At 37.7% G+C, this 15,953-nt stretch overlaps 2 protein-coding genes across 2 annotated transcripts in view; both read left to right on the top strand.

The window, feature by feature from the left end:
- The window catches only part of PTPN22 (protein tyrosine phosphatase non-receptor type 22), a 55,083-nt gene extending 47,557 nt beyond the window's left edge, over window positions 1-7,526 (top strand). The window contains exons 20-21 of the mRNA XM_026483721.4: window positions 2,107-2,184; window positions 6,435-7,526. Coding sequence (XP_026339506.1) covers window positions 2,107-2,184; window positions 6,435-6,499 — 143 coding nt within the window. The 3' untranslated portion in view covers window positions 6,500-7,526. The remainder of the gene's footprint in view (window positions 1-2,106; window positions 2,185-6,434) is intronic.
- Window positions 7,527-8,496: 970 nt separating this feature from the next.
- RSBN1 (round spermatid basic protein 1) overlaps window positions 8,497-15,953 on the top strand; it is a 45,344-nt gene continuing 37,887 nt past the window's right edge. The window contains exon 1 of the mRNA XM_026483722.4: window positions 8,497-9,217. Within this exon, the coding sequence (XP_026339507.2) occupies window positions 8,512-9,217 (706 nt within the window). The 5' untranslated portion in view covers window positions 8,497-8,511. The remainder of the gene's footprint in view (window positions 9,218-15,953) is intronic.

Genomic DNA, 15,953 nt, shown 5'->3' on the forward strand with positions numbered 1-15,953 from the left:
GTAATCAAGAGTTCAAACGATATAATCAGGACCTAATCTCCTTCCATATCTCCAGCTTTGTTTTACTCCGTGTTTGCTCATTCATGGGGAGGCTTTTACCCTGTGGTTTCAGGCTTGTGATGGAAAAAATGAGCTCTTTCCTGGTTGCTCAAGCAACAGTCTGGTGACTAGGGCTGATTGGGTCTGATCGTTTTGGTTTGGTTCATTTGCCCATCCTTGAACCAATTATTGCCAGTATATTCTGATAAAGCAGAGCAGTGTCATACTGTCATACTGTTAACTATTATTAAAATATTGAACATTTTTACACATGGACACTGTCCAATAAGAAATGAGGTCAGATCTAAACAACTGGTATGACCATGGCAATGTACCAAGTGAAAATTAGCCCTAGCCGTAGGTCAGTTCCTTAATCTGAGGGTAGAAACAACTTCACCAGAAGTATGGGAGCTGAAAATTGGGGAGGGGTGGTTTTCTAAAGGAAAACTCAAGTTCTGTTATCAGAAGAAGGAGGAATTTATGCCAGGCAGGCAGCATAAAAATATCTATGACATAATACAGTTCTACTGGAACTGCCATAGGAAAAAAACCAAGATATTTCATTAAAGGAGAAACGTAAATTATAGGATAATCAGTCTTGTTTATGTAATAACAAAACTAAGTACTTAGAAGTATAGTAAGTTCAACCATATGGCACTGCCACTTTGAAAAGAAAAAAAAAAGCAAACTGAACTGATATATCTGCAGAATCTTCGTCCCCTGTGATAGAAAAACAAAACAGAACAAAACAATCCCCAACATTCCCTTTTGGCACAATTGTTTTCTTTCTGAAGGATGTATACAACTGTCAGCTCATACGCAGCTTAATGATGGTTCATATATTCTGAACTTTCTCACCGTCACTCACTTCTTACTCATGTCTGTATCCTAAATGCCTAGCCCAATGCTTGGCACATAATAGGCATTCAATAAATACATATTTTAATTCAATCTGATTGAAATTCACTATGTACTCTAGAGATTCATACTCAAGTACCTCCAGAAAGAGGGAGGTTTTTCTTGAATCCTAGCGTTAGGCACATGTTTACAAACATAGATGCAGTCTATGCTGTACACTCAAAATGTTGGAAACCAAAAAAAGGTGAATATTTAATCATTTCTCCCTAATTATATGCTGTTTTTACACAAAGGCTTGTAGAAGGTTTATACAAACCTGAAATTATCGTTTTTCACTGCTAGGTAGTGCACATGCAAAATGTGGATGAGGTTTTCACTGGATTGTTTTTAAAACTGGGCAGAAACTGTTACATGAATATATTAAGGTGCTGGGAAGAGAAACATATTTTTTAACCTACCTGTAAAACAAAGCAATGTAACAATGCTTTTGGGAGATGCTGGACCTAACTAGAATCATCTATAATGGGAAAAAGATAGGCTGGAAAGTGAAGAAAGCTATTCAGGAGTAAAGGATACTGTAAGAAAAACCATAGACGTGCTATGGATGAACTAATATGGAAAACAAATTATTTAAAAACGTGTTAAGAGTGATCAGAGTGCAGGGGCCCCTGGGTGGCTCAGTAGGTTAGGCATCTGCCTCTTGATTTCGGCTCAGGTCATGATCTCAGGGTCGGGAGATCCAGTGTGGAGCTTGCTTAGGATTTTCTCTCGCTCTTTGCCCTTCCCCCCTTCCCCACTCCCCTGCGTGGGCATGCTCTATCTCTCTCTCTTAAAAAAAAAAAAGTGATCAGAGTGCAAAGTAAAATGAAAGAAAAAACCACAATGTGAATCCCCCAAGAAGTTGATTCACAATGTAAAGGATGTTATTTCTGAATACTCTGGTGATTCTCTTTAGTGTTGGGCTTTACTAGACAATCTGTTTCCAAAGGGAAAAAAAAAACTCTTTAAAAAAAATACCCACACAAAAATGAGAAGATTATAGTGTTAACCCATTTGTAAGCATCTATATTTTGTTATATTTTATAGTAATATATTTATTTGGGGGTATTACTTGGAGGAAATGTTTAATTTCAAAATTATGCAGTCTGATAAACAGTAATCAGAGTCTGCCTTCATTTTTTCCCTTACATTTTTTTCTTTTGATTCTAGGTATCTGTAATTCTTCACCACCAAACAAGCCTGCAGACTCTGTTCAGTCAAATTGCTCCAGCTCCTTTCTGAATTTTGGTATGTGTGTTATTTTTAAAAAAATGTTTATCTTATAGTATGATACAACTTTAAATATGACTCAAGGTTGAGGTATAGGTCCTTATATTTATATTCTTTCCATGCAATTTATCTTTTCATTTTTGACCTTCGCTACCTCTTAACATCTTACCTAGGACTGAAATACCTAGCATAGCAGAGAATGTAACCAGGTAACCAAATGTCTCTGTTGGCATGTAGTGAACGAATGTGACTAGCCAAAGCCAAATGAAGAAATTCTGAGATGCTATGACACTCCAGTTCATATCTAATCAAAGTTATAAAAAAATACGCAAGTAAAGGGGCGCCTGGGTGGCACAGCGGTTGAGCATCTGCCTTCGGCTCAGGGCGTGATCCCGGCGTTATGGGATCAAGCCCCACATCAGGCTCCTCTGCTGGGAGCCTGCTTCTTCCTCTCCCACTCCCCCTGCTTGTGTTCCCTCTCTCACTGGCTGTCTCTATCTCTGTCAAATAAATAAATAAAAAATCTTAAAAAAAATACGCAAGTATGATAATAAGAACAACAGTTGCCATCTAATCTTGTATTGCTCATTCTATATAGCAGCTGAAGCACAATTCTGACAGTTTAAAGGAATTGTTTGCCCCACTGCCCCTAACTATAAGCATAAAATAATTTTATATTATTTTATGCATCCTATTATTCTATATGACATAAATTCATGATACTCTTCAAGATAATATCACATATACTACATATTTTTGTAAGAAGTACAGTAATTAAGGTAGGCTATTACTACTAAAAATTATTATTACCTAAAAAGCAGAATCCCTGAAATGGTCTGGGAGCCCCCTAAGATTCCCTAGGACAAGACCTTGAGAACTGCTGCTCTGTGGTACTGTCCTTGTCTGTATGGTTAAAATTGGGTTGCTGCCACATCCAGATGGCCGGTGGCAAGAAGATGAGAGGAAATGTGTACGAGGTGTGGCCTCCTCTTCTGGTCTTAAGGTACTGGCCTGGAAGTGGCAACATCATGTTGGCTCACCTTCCCTTGAGAATTTCGGCATGCGCTACATCTAAATTGCAAGGGTGACTGGGAAATGTAATAATGCTGGGGAGGCAGTTGCTGAGATATAATTCTATTCATGAAGCAGCAAGGAAAGGTTTTGGTGGAAAGGTAGGCATCTGCCCCACCTGGATTGTGGTTCTCTATTCATTCTGCCTTGGCAAAATATTTAACTAGAATCTCTGGATATGTTTCTTGGGCTGTAAAATTTTATTTGGATTACAGTAACTCTTAAGGTTTAAAATGTTAGTAAAAAAGAAATTATTCTTATGAAATCAGTTAAAAATTCATACAGATTATTATATAACCTATGAAAAAAGCACCAAACTTTGCCTGGAACACAAATGTTCCCTTGCTTCCTTTTCTCTTCATCAGTGATACCACCTGAGTAACTCATGACCCATCTAACTTTACAACAGTCTGTGATCTAACATGAAGATAAAATATTAGCTTCCTCCAGATTATTTCTTCTCAAATATGCTTTGATTTGAATATTTACTTACTTAAAAAGCACAACTCTTTCATTGGCTCTTTTTTAGAAAGAAAGCAATATAAATTGTAGTAATATTTTACTTAAAAAGGTATCTAAATGTGAATTAAACATTTTTGTGGTTTATGAACGTTTTTATTTTTCCTGAAATGGCCTACATGCAAAAACAGGTAGCTCACTATTGTTCCAAACTATTCAGAATTGATGAGTGAAAAAGACTGAATGTAGGTATTCCTCAAATTTCAGATACTTAGTACTTGTATATTATGTTCTTACTTCTATTCTCAGTGCACTTGGGTTACAGTCAAGCTATCCAGACTGAATAGATGAGTTTGTGACTATGTATATGAAACTAACCTGAAATATTTTTCCTTCTATTTTCTTTTTTGTCACTCAAAGGAGTAAAATGTACATGAACTTGGCTGTGTGCTTCTCCCCCCAATTTTTTTTATCATCACTATTATTAAATTTAGTATTAGTAGGTTTCTTGTTTTTATATTCTTTTCTTTTCCTCTTCCATACTCTCCTTTTCTTCTAGTTCTGGTATAGTGTTTTTGTGGTTCTGATTGAAGCAACCCTTAAGCAGTTACAATGTGCCAGGCATTGTGCTCGATGCTTTAACAAATATCTCCTCTGATCTTTTCATCAGTTCTGTTCAAAGCTTTCATTGTTCAATTTGAGCACCTGAAGTTGCTGTGTCAGAGTACCTTGAAAATATACCATCATCAAAGAAAAGTCCTATGTTGAAGTGATAAAGAGATAATGTTATCAACCTGCAAATCTTTTTGAAAGGACTCAGAAATAGTTTTCGCTGGTTGTGCAAAATTTCCTTGTTTTCCTCCTTTTGTGGTGAGAGGGAGGGCAGAGGAGAGTGTTTGAAGGAGACAGATAAGTAAAAGTGATTAACTACTTAAATTTTTCAGAATTCTTTATTAGTTTATTTTTCTAAGCTTTTCAAACAGAATGTCTTAGTAAATTGAGTGCTTTCTGGGCTGAAGTAGAAATATGAGTTTCACACAATAATTTTGTAAAGCAGTAGGGCTTATTTTTCTGAAATTGAAATTTCCCAGTTTTTTTTTTTTTTTTTATGAGTGTGTGGTGGGTGAAAAGATGCAGATGTAGGATATTACTTAAAAAACCAAACAATTAAAAAATGGGCAAAGGACTTGAACAGACATTTTTCTGAAAAAGACACATGCGTGGCCAACAGGTATGTGAAAAGACGCTTGACACCACTAATCATCAGGGAAAGGCAAATCAAAACCACAGTGAGATATTACCTCACACCTTCAGAATGGCCATTATCAAAAAGACAACAGACAAGTATTAGCGAGGCTGTGGAGAAAGGAGAACACTTGTATAATGCTGGTGTGAATGTAAATTTGGAATAGCCATTATGGAAAACAGTATGGAAGTTCCTGAAAACACAAAAAATAGAACTATCATATGATCCAGCAATCCTGCTTCTGGGTATATATCCAAAGGAATTGAAATCATTACCTCAGAAGAGATATCTGCACCCCATATTCATTGCATTGTTATTTACAATAGACAAGACATGGGAACAACTTAAGTGTCCATCTGAGAGATGAATGAAGAAAATAGGTATATATACATTTCATATATATATATATATATATATATACACACACACACACACACATATACACATGAATATTATTCAGCCATAAAAAAGAAGGAAATCCTGTTGAGACAACATGGATGAAACTAGTGGGCATTATACTGAGAAAAGTCAGCTAGAGAAAGACAAATACTGTATGTTTTCAGTTATATGCAGAATCTAAAAAAGCCAAACTCATGGAAATATAGAGTAGAATGGTGGTTGCCAGTGGCTGGGGGAAATGGAGAGATGTTGGTCAAAGCGTACAAACTACTAGCTGTAAGATGAATAAATTCTGGAGGTCTAATGTACAGCATGATAATTATAGCAGTACTGTATTATATACTTGAAAGCTTAGAGTAAACCATAAATATAGTCACTATGAAGAAATGGTAAACTTATGAGGGGATGGAGGTGTTATTTAGCCTTAATGTGGTAATCATTTCACAATATATACGTGTATCAAAGCATCATTTTATATACCTTAAACTTACATATGTTATAGGTCAATAACATGTCAATAGAACTGGGAAAAAAAGGATATTACAGTTGACCCTTGAACAATGTGGGGGACAAGGATGCTCCCCTACCCCCCATATAGTCGACAATCTGCAAAACTTAAAATCTCCCAGAACTTAACTCCTAATAGCATACTGTTGACCAGAAGTCTTACCCATAACATAAAGTTGGTTAACATATTTTGTTTGCCATATATATAAATATATATATATATATATATAAGCTATATCTATATATCTATACAAGCTTATATATACATAAGCTAAAGAAAATGCTGTTCAAGGGTCAACTGTATATGCTGAATTACCAAAGGTTTTTATAACCAGGGTTCTTCATCTAATTATTACTATTATTAAATTTGTAAGTGTTCTACAAAGTTAAAATGTTATTAGTATTCTGTCATCAAGTATTAACTTATGTACTATGCCTTTACAATCTATTATTAAAATAATCAAAGATGTTGCCTAACTTTTTGGAAAAAAATCCATGTACTTGCATTTGTTATAATACGCTCTAAAATCTAAGTATTCATTTCTATACTAAAAAACTTCTCATTCAATTTTATTTTTGTTCCCAGGTTTTGCAAATCGTTTTTCAAAACCCAAAGGACCAAGGAAACCACCACCGACTTGGAATATTTAACACAACTTTGGAATATAGGCTCCAAGTGTATCTGCAAATGAAAGTACTAGAATACTATTAGCTAAAATAAGGTTTCCATATTCATAATTTCAACAATGAAGGTACTGTAATGTGTTAATAGCGATATTAGAAAAGAATATTCAAATAAGTGCCAGAAATTTTACATTTTAATCTCATTTATATTGGCTGGAAGCTGGAAATAAGTTTGAGTTTATGCAGAGAACGTTGTGTGAGAAACAGTTTTAGAATGGACTTATTTTTCATTTGGAAGTTATTTTTATTCTACTTTCCTACATAAACTTCAAAATATTTTTAAGAATTGGATCTCAACTGAATGTTTATATTGCCAGAATTTACTATAGAAAGTGTTTCGCAAAATCTGACTTGTGCTTGTGACAATGACTATTCCCTGGGAATTAATTTTGCCTAAATGGAGTAAACCTTGTGCATCTTCCCAAAGGTGGAAAACTAGAGTAGTAAGAAAAGCAGAAGTTATATTTAAGACAATAAAATATGTAAATAAAGAAAATAATTTCTGTATTTGGATATATTCACTAACAAGATGTTCAACTACATTTCTGGTAAGTTTTAACCAACATTATTCAGTTACCAAGTCTAGAAGAATGATCAGCAAAATAGCTATCTTTTGGTAGCATTTTTCATTTCAAAGGTCCTACATAAATATGTGCAACTTCTATCCAACCAATCAGAGGCTTAAAAATTTTTCTGTATGAATAGGGATCTGCCTTATTTTTAGAAAATCTGAGTTTTCAAATCTGATTTCACGTAACAAACAAGTGAGTGGGTAATTATCGTTAGAGGATTCCCGAATTCTAATGATTTAAGTTTTTAAAAAATTTAGTTTATTTTTAACTTTTAGAAACATGACATACTTAAACAGCATTTATTCTTCAGTATCTTTCATTACGGAGCCTAATGATGGGGCAAATTGGATGACATGTTAACCTGTTTACTGTAGTACAATGTACACAATAGGTGCTGAATAAACTTTGTTTTTAAAAACTAACTTTACTGTAGTGTTCATTTTAGCTGAATATTTCTCCAGGCACTAGTGGTATTTCTGAGTACTTCATTGTAGCCAATTATTCCCAAATATCTTTATCAAGGACCAAATATATGAACAGCATCTTAGGTAAAATCTAAAATCTTGACGATGGAATTGTGAATGAATTTCCGGGCAGCAACCTTGGTGAACAGTGATCATTTTTGGAATGTTCTGTGGTAGACACACTTCTCAAATTTATGCAACCTTATACTTGCGACTTGAAAAAAAAATCTTATCTAAAAAAGTTTAAAAACATGGTTTTCCGTCTCGAATTTTTTCGTCACGATGGGGATGGATTCAAAATAAATGATGGCCTCTACCCTTCCAGGCATCAGAGGGGATGCGGCGCGAAGGCGGGGCGGCGCGGCGCTCACCAGGCTCCCAGGCACTTCTCGCACCTGCCTTGTTACGCCTGTAGCTGTAACCATAGCAGTGCCCACGAAGAGGTTAAAAAAATGTCTTCACTGCGGCCCCGTTCGATTCTAAACCCAAATCGCCCTCATTTTACATATGATCAAGTTCCCCTTTCCTCTTCATTTCATCGCTTGTTCAAAGATAAAAGGCCGCAGATTCTTTTACCTCACAAAGGTTAGGAGAGGACTATGAAATTTAAAAGTACCTATGGAGACCACCTACTCCGTGTAAAATGACGAAAGGGCACACGAACACGATAATGGGAACGTGCCGACTGACTCTGAAAGCCTCTAACATTGTTTCGGCCGTTAAGGCGGTTGGCGGCAACTCTCCGCCCAGCGGCGGTTGCGTCGCAGCCCGAAGCGTGACTCGGCGCACGCTCTCTTTCCGCTCCTCCACTCCCAGAGCCAGGGACGCGGCGGGGGCGCAAGAGAACTACCACTCCCATGAGGCTCTGCGCCGCCCAGGGGGCTTACAATAGAGCTCGCTCGGAGAGGCCTGCGGAGAAGCGCTGAAAACAGCCGCTTCCGGCATGTTTAGCTCCGGAGGAAGAACCGCCGAGAAGTGGAGGGCGGGGGAGAGACTCCAACGCCCAGCGGGCCGTGCGCGGGCGGCGCTTGCGCGATACACGGACGGGGGGGCGGTCGGGCCATTTAAATGTGTGTTTGTGGGTGAAATGGCTGCGCAGGTCGGAGCGGTGCGCGTAGTACGGGCGGTGGCGGCGCAGGAGGAGCCGGACAAAGAAGGGAAGGAGAAACCCCATGCTGGGGTCTCGCTGCGGGGAGTGAAGCGGCAGCGCCGAGCGAGCAGTGGGGGGTCTCAGGAGAAGCGGGGGCGGCCGAGCCAGGACGCCCCTCTCGCTCCCCCTCACCGGCGGCGTCGCAGCCGCCAACATCCCGGGCCGCTGCCGCCAACGAATGCAGCCCCAACCGTCCCAGGCCCTGTTGAGCCTCTGCTCCTGCCGCCTCCGCCGCCACCTTCGCTGGCACCCGCCGGGCCCGCTGTCGCTGCCCCGCTCCCGGCCCCAGGCACCTCGGCCCTCTTCACCTTCTCTCCCCTGACGGTGAGCGCGGCCGGGCCCAAGCATAAGGGCCACAAGGAGCGGCACAAGCACCATCACCACCGCGGCTCCGATGGTGACTCCAGCTCCTGCGTTCCGGGCGATCTCAAGCACAAGGACAAGCAGGAAAACGGCGAGAGGACTGGAGGGGTGCCTCTGATCAAGGCCCCCAAGAGAGGTGAGAGCAGGCGAACTGCCCCGAGCTTGGGCTCTAGGTCTCTCTCAGTTCTGATATCCCGCCCCTTTAGCACTGAAAGACGCCAAACCCCTACTTACCTCCTGCTGCTCTACTCCCTTAAGCCCACTGGGGTGGACTCTGGATTTCAAACCGTTGACACAGCCTGACCTACTTGAGGCTTCTCGTTTCAAGGCCGAGCTGTCAGTTACTAACCCCCTTACCAGGCTCTCCCCCCTCCCGCCCCCGCCCTTTACCCAGAGCCTTTACCAACGTTTGTTTTCAAATTCGCCAGGGTTTCCGCGCCGCGCGGTCCTTGGCGTGGGATTAGTAGCTGGGGTATTAAAAAACTGCTTTTCTGAAGTAAAGACTTGTCGCTAAAATCCTTTCTTCTTGTTGTCTTTGGTGGAAGTCTTTAATATTCGCTCTCCTAGGCTCCAAAATATTCACGGGTATGGTGTGGGGCTTTAACGAGTTTGAATTCTTCCAGAGGTTACGCGACTCACAGGTTGCTTTAGCTTCTGCAAGGTAAAATATCAAACGTAGTTTGTAGTGGTTCTTTTTTATCCGGAGGTGAAATCGTTTTTAATTTTTATATTAAATCTTAATTCTGGGAAGAGGGTTGGGGAAGGTTTTCTTTCCCTTTTCATCCTAGGAAACAGGGCTAACCGTTCCTGTAAAAAGTGGGAAATTTGCAGTAGTGAATAGTTAGAAGCAAGAATTCCAGTTGCAGTTTATTCTTTCTGGCACAAAAAAATTGAGAATCTATTTAATTCCAGTAACCCTCACTAAAGTCAAGAATATCGAACCCAGAAAATGTAGGACTACCCATTTAAATGTGGGATCTAGAGAAATTAGGTTTACCAAAATTGGTGTCTTCCTGTTCCCGAGTACATGTAGTATTTATTTGTATTCTCTGTAGAAGGAGGGGGGTATGAATTTTATTATACCATGGATTTTTATACGATTTTATATAATTTGTTAGTTGTATTTCCTCAAGAAGATTTTAAGGTATAAGTATCTTAGTATTTCTTAGTATTGGGCCAGCTGGGTTATTACATGTTAATGAGCAAAGTCTTTCAATCTAAAGTTTTGTGAATCTTGGATTCCTTCCATGTACTTGGTCTTGACTTAATCAGTTGACTGCTGTCTTCACTACTTCCAAATAGTGGTTTGTTGCAAATAATTGCCCAATAAATATTTATTGAATTGAATGAAATCTTTCTTCCTTTGGTGGTATCCAGATGTTATTTTCAGGAATAAAACTTGTGCCAGTCTAACAGGACTGCCAGTTTCCACCACCAGTATGCAACGATCTTGCCTTCTTTTATTTCCAGTCTTCTCAGTGTGTGTGTGTGTGTGTGTGTGTGTGTGTGTGTGTATTTTAACTATACAGAGGTAGAGGGAATCTTAGTGATCAACCAGTTCAAATTTATATTGTGGAAGAGGAAACCCAGGCTCAGAGTAGTGAAGAGACTTGTCTAAGTTACAGTTAATTAGTACCAAGTACAAACATTAAAACATTCTTTCTTTTAATGAATAATTGGTGTAATAGGGAGTAGAACCCAGATCCTTGAATCCCAGTTCAAGCATCCTCCCCCAGAGGCTTGTTCTTCCTTTCTTTTTTTTATGCTAGTTACTTTTCCCCCTTCCTTGCTTACCCCTTCCCCTGCGTTGGCATCAGAATGACAGTAGCCAGCTCCATCAAAAATTTCTGACCTAGCCCCTTTTTATGGTGAGATAGTGGCAGCTACATGTATAATAAACAACAGTGTGCTTCTCTGAGGATTGCACAGGCCCCGTGTTCTTTAAAAAACAAACAAAAACAAACCTTTAACTCAGTGCTGACAGAACTTTCTTCAGTGATGGGAATGTTCTAATCTGTGCTGTCCAATATGGTAGCATTGGTCCTATGTGGCCCTTGAAGTAAGTCTTGAAGACTTAAATGTGGCTAGTGTAATTGAGGAACTGAATTTTTAATTTTATTTAATTCTAATTTATAATAGTTTCTTCTGGCTAGTGGCTACCATATTGGACAGCGCAGCTTGAAGCATTTACGGTTTGCCAGTATGTGAAGAAGTGGGTTAAGATCAGGTAATTTCACCATCTTACCTTTTTTTTTGTTAACTGAAATACGGTAGACATATAATGTTATGTTTGTTTCAGGTATACAACATAATGATTTGATATTTGTATGTATTGTAGAAGGAACACCGAAATAAGTCTAGTTTAAACATTTTAACTTTTGTGTGAGGGACTGTTGGATTATGTATTCTGCAGGGAAAGGGCTCCCTGGCCTTACACATGGGGGAAAAAGTGTATATTATAGCCTTCTAGATACATGACATATACTAGCATTTTAAAAGTTCTGAGAACCCTACAGAAAACAAACTGGCTTAAGCTTGTTTAATCCAGGCTTTTGCACACATTTTGATGGATATTTTTACTTTTTCTGCTGAACATCTTTATACTTGTTATAGAGGTGTGCAGGAGGCGTGCCTCTGGAGTCAAAGTTTAACTTGTGGCTCTACTACTTACTGTTGATCATCGGCAAATTACTTTAACCTCTTTCAGCTTCAGTTTTCCTCTGTACAATGGGGTTGTAGTATTTGTTTTACAAGGTTATTATGTGGATTAAATGGGGCAATACGTGGAAAGTACTTAAAACAGTGGCTGATATTAGGCACTTTTAAAACTGCCTTTTGTTATTTTATCATGCTTCATCCTTGAAACAACTCTACGATTAATAAGGAGAGTGGCTAGACCCTTGTTATTTACAGAGTTATGTCTTCTCTCCCTTATCCTTAGATTTTCAGAAACTATTTTAACTTTTTATTTTGAGATAATTATATATTCACAGGAAATTGAAAAAATAGTGCAGAGAAGTTTTTACCCTTCATTAGTTTTTCCCAATAGTTACATCTTACATAACTATTGTATAATATCTACACCAGGAAATTGACATTGGTACAATGGTATGTGTATGATTCTGTGCCGTTTTATCATCTGTAGATTAACTACCACTGCAATCAAGATCCACAACTATTCCATCACCACAAAGATCCCCCTTGTGCTAATCCCTTGAAAGTCTTAGGTACCACCTATGTCTCTCCACCTTCCCTGACCTCTAGCAAAATTCTACAACTCTAAAATTTCATCATTTTGAGAATGTTATAAATGGAATAATACAGTATGTGATCTTTTGAGGCTTTTTTCACTCAGCATGATGTCCTTGAGATCCGTTCAAGTTGTATGTGTCAATAGCTCATTCCTTTTCATTGCTGAGTAGTATTCTATGGTATAGATAATATCACAGTTTATCCATTCACCTACTGAATAACGTTTTGGCTGTTTCCAGTTTGGCTATTAGAATAAAGCCTCTGTGAACGTTCATGTTTAGGTCTTTGAGTGGATGTAAATTTTCATTTATTTCTCTGGGGATGCAGTTGCTGGGTCATAAAAATGTATGTTTAGGTGTTTTTTTGTTTTGTTTTGTTTTTTTTTAATTTATTACCAAACTGTTTTCTAAAATGTCTGTACAATTTTACATTCTCTCCAGCAATGTATGAGATTTCCACTTTCTCCACATCCTTACCAGTATTTGGTATTGTTACTATTTTTGTTTTATCTGCTCTAATACATGTGTAATAAGTATTACCTCATCATGGACTTAAGTTGCTTTTCTCTAATGGCTAGTGATGTTTAACATCTTTTTTTGGTCATCATTTGCTGGCCATATATCTTCATCAGTAAAATCTATGTCTTTTGCACAGTTTCTAATTGAATTGTTTGCTTTTTTTTTTTTTTTTTTTTTTTGCTATTGAGTTTTGAGAATTCTTTGTATATTACAGGTATGGGTCCTTTGTCAGATCTATCATTCGCAAGTATTTCCTCCCATGTTTGTTGTTTGTGTTTCCCTCCTTTTAACATGGTCTTTCACAGAGCAAAAGTTGTAAATTTTGTTGAGGTCTAATTTTTTTTCTCTTTTCTTTTATGGATCGTGCTTTTGGTGTCATATCTCAGGTCTCAAGGCTTAGGTCCCAAAGATTTTCATTTATTTTTTTTCCTAAAAGTATTATAATTGTAACTTTTTACATTTGAATCTCTGATTCATTTGAGTTACTTGTGTAAGGTGTGAGGTGTTTAGGTCGAGGTTCATGTTTCCAGTTGTTCCAGCACCTTTGTTGAAGACTTTTCTTCCTCCATTGGGTTTCTTCTACGTATTTGTGAAAAATCAGTTCCATTGCCTGTTTTTGTATGACTTGTCAAATAAGGATGGTCTTTACATTTTAAATGGTTGAAGAAAACCTCATGACATGTGAAAATCATAAGAAATTTAAATTCAGTGTCATAATAAATTGGAATATCCTTCCACTCATTCAACTGTATTGTCTGTGGTAGTTTTCACACTAGAACAGTAGAGTAGTTGAGATAGACCACATGGGCTGCTAAGCTTACTACTATCTGGCTCTTTATAGAAAAAGTTTGCCAGTCTCTGAGATAGATCGTTCAGCTGAAAGACTTGTTCCTTCACACCAGCCCAGCTGTACTCAATCCAACTTCATGTATAAGTTAATCATAAATTTCAGATTCCAGATGTCTGGAGTTGCTCATAAATAGTTGAAACAACAAGTTCTCATCTCTAAATGGGAACCAGAGTGAGTTTTGAAGAGGTGAAGTGACATGCTTAAGATTTTCTAGTTAGTAAGTGATAGAACTGAATCTAGGGCCCAGTTTTTTTGACTTGTGGTCCACTTTGCTTTTCAGTTTTCACTAAGCACATTTGGATTAACTAAATAAAGAGATATTAAAATATTGTTTATTTCTTCTAAGTAACAGGCTGAGTCTTAAACTGATGGTTACTTGTGTATTTTGAAATCATAATTTTTTCTTTCCCTTTGTTGCTCATAAAAAGCATAGAACATATTTGCTCAAAGTTATTTTTAATTCTTGTTTAGTAATTTTATGATTTTAGTAATATTTTAATATTTTGTAGAAAAAAAGGAAAGGGGGAAATCAGTCCCCCTAGCTCTTTTCTCTAGTGTCATTAAGTGACAGGATTGCTCTTTTGTATTCACTTGTAAATCAGCTTTCCTTTCTCACATTTTTTCATCTTTGACCAACCGTCCAATTTCTGTCACAGGGAGTATCCCCAAGTCAGACAACTAATTTTAATTTTCTGTGATGTCAGAAAGCTGTTGGCAGGAATTTAAAATCCAAATCCTTTTTGGTGATAGGAGTGAGGAATTATTTGGGGGGATTATACAGAGAACTGGGATAAACAGATCATCTCATTTATCAGAGCAACAGCTTTAGGGACTGATCGTTTTCTTACCTACCGAGAGAGAGGAGGGAAAAAGGCTTTAGGGCATGAAATTGTTGCCTAACATAAATAATGCCATCTCTGTGATCGTGCGGAGTTATCATGTAATGGACACTCAGTAAAATATTTGTTGAATGAAGTAATGCTCCTTTTATTGGAGATTCTTGTAGGTCCTCCTCCTCCTTCTCAAGTCCATTAATTGTAACCAGATAATTTTAGGTGGTCATCTCATGGGAGTGTTGCAGAGAGTTGATAGGGAAGGCAGAAAGGAAGAATGTAGTGTAATAGTGTATGGGAAGAGTTTGAGTTTTGGAATCAGACAAGGTGAGCATTTGAATCTTGGTTCTCAACTACTAGTTTTGTGACCTACAGTAAGTAACATATCTTATTTTAAGCTGTTTTCTTCTCTATAAAATGGACTGACGTATCTACTTCACTGGTTTGCTTGAGGATTAAAATGAGATAGCATATATGATACCTACTAGACCCTTGGTGAATAATAATTTTCTTCCCTCTTTCAGAGATTTTTGTCCTTTTTATGGGATTCTCTTGTAGTACACTACATTGTTTTCTAGGTCAGTAATTTCTGTCTCTAGTTTTGATATCTCAGAGTCGTTGCCAGTAATTTCAAGGAATGTATCAAATATTGTGAAAATGATAATAAAGATGGTGAGCACTTATTGTGTGTTCAGTACCGTGATGAGGCCTTTATGTTTATTGTCTTGTTTAATCCTTACAATAGCTCTGTGAGGTAGATACTGGAATTAACATCTTAAGATGAGAAAATGGAAGTTTAAAGAGATTAAGGAGTGTTCCCAGAGACCTTAAGCAGTACGTAGTAGGTCTGGGACATTAAGCTATGTCTCTCTAACTGTAAAGCACTTGCTCTTACAGCACTCTCTACTGCCTCTACAATCTAACTATTTTGGAGTAATAGTAGTTAACATGTATTGAGTATTTGTTATATTCTAGGATTATTTTAAGTACTTTATGTGCTTTGTTTCATTTACTCTGCTTACGGATTTTATGAGGAGGTACTGTTACTTCCCCCCATTTTACCAATTTTCCGCCTTCCATTTTCCCCAATTACACCAATGAGGAACAAGGTGCAAAGAAATTAAGTTGCAAAAGGTAATATTCTGGGACGAAGTACTAGGACAGGGATTCAAATTCAGTCAGCCACTCTTAAACACCATGGTATGGAGGGATGGGGGTAAAGTAAGGCAGTGTTATAAATATAAAATGACCTTTTTAAGTCAGGTTTTTGTATGGAATGGGAAAGACAACTAATAAGACTAAAAAATTTATTTTCAGAAAACAACTTTAGCCCTTTTCTTTATTATTAATAAAATAGAAAACATTGTACTTCTTTTAAAAATGTGTATCCACCAATTGAGGATATTACATTTCTTTCAG

Source organism: Ursus arctos, unplaced genomic scaffold (assembly GCF_023065955.2).
Source record: "Ursus arctos isolate Adak ecotype North America unplaced genomic scaffold, UrsArc2.0 scaffold_12, whole genome shotgun sequence".
Classification (NCBI taxonomy): Eukaryota; Metazoa; Chordata; class Mammalia; order Carnivora; family Ursidae; genus Ursus; species Ursus arctos.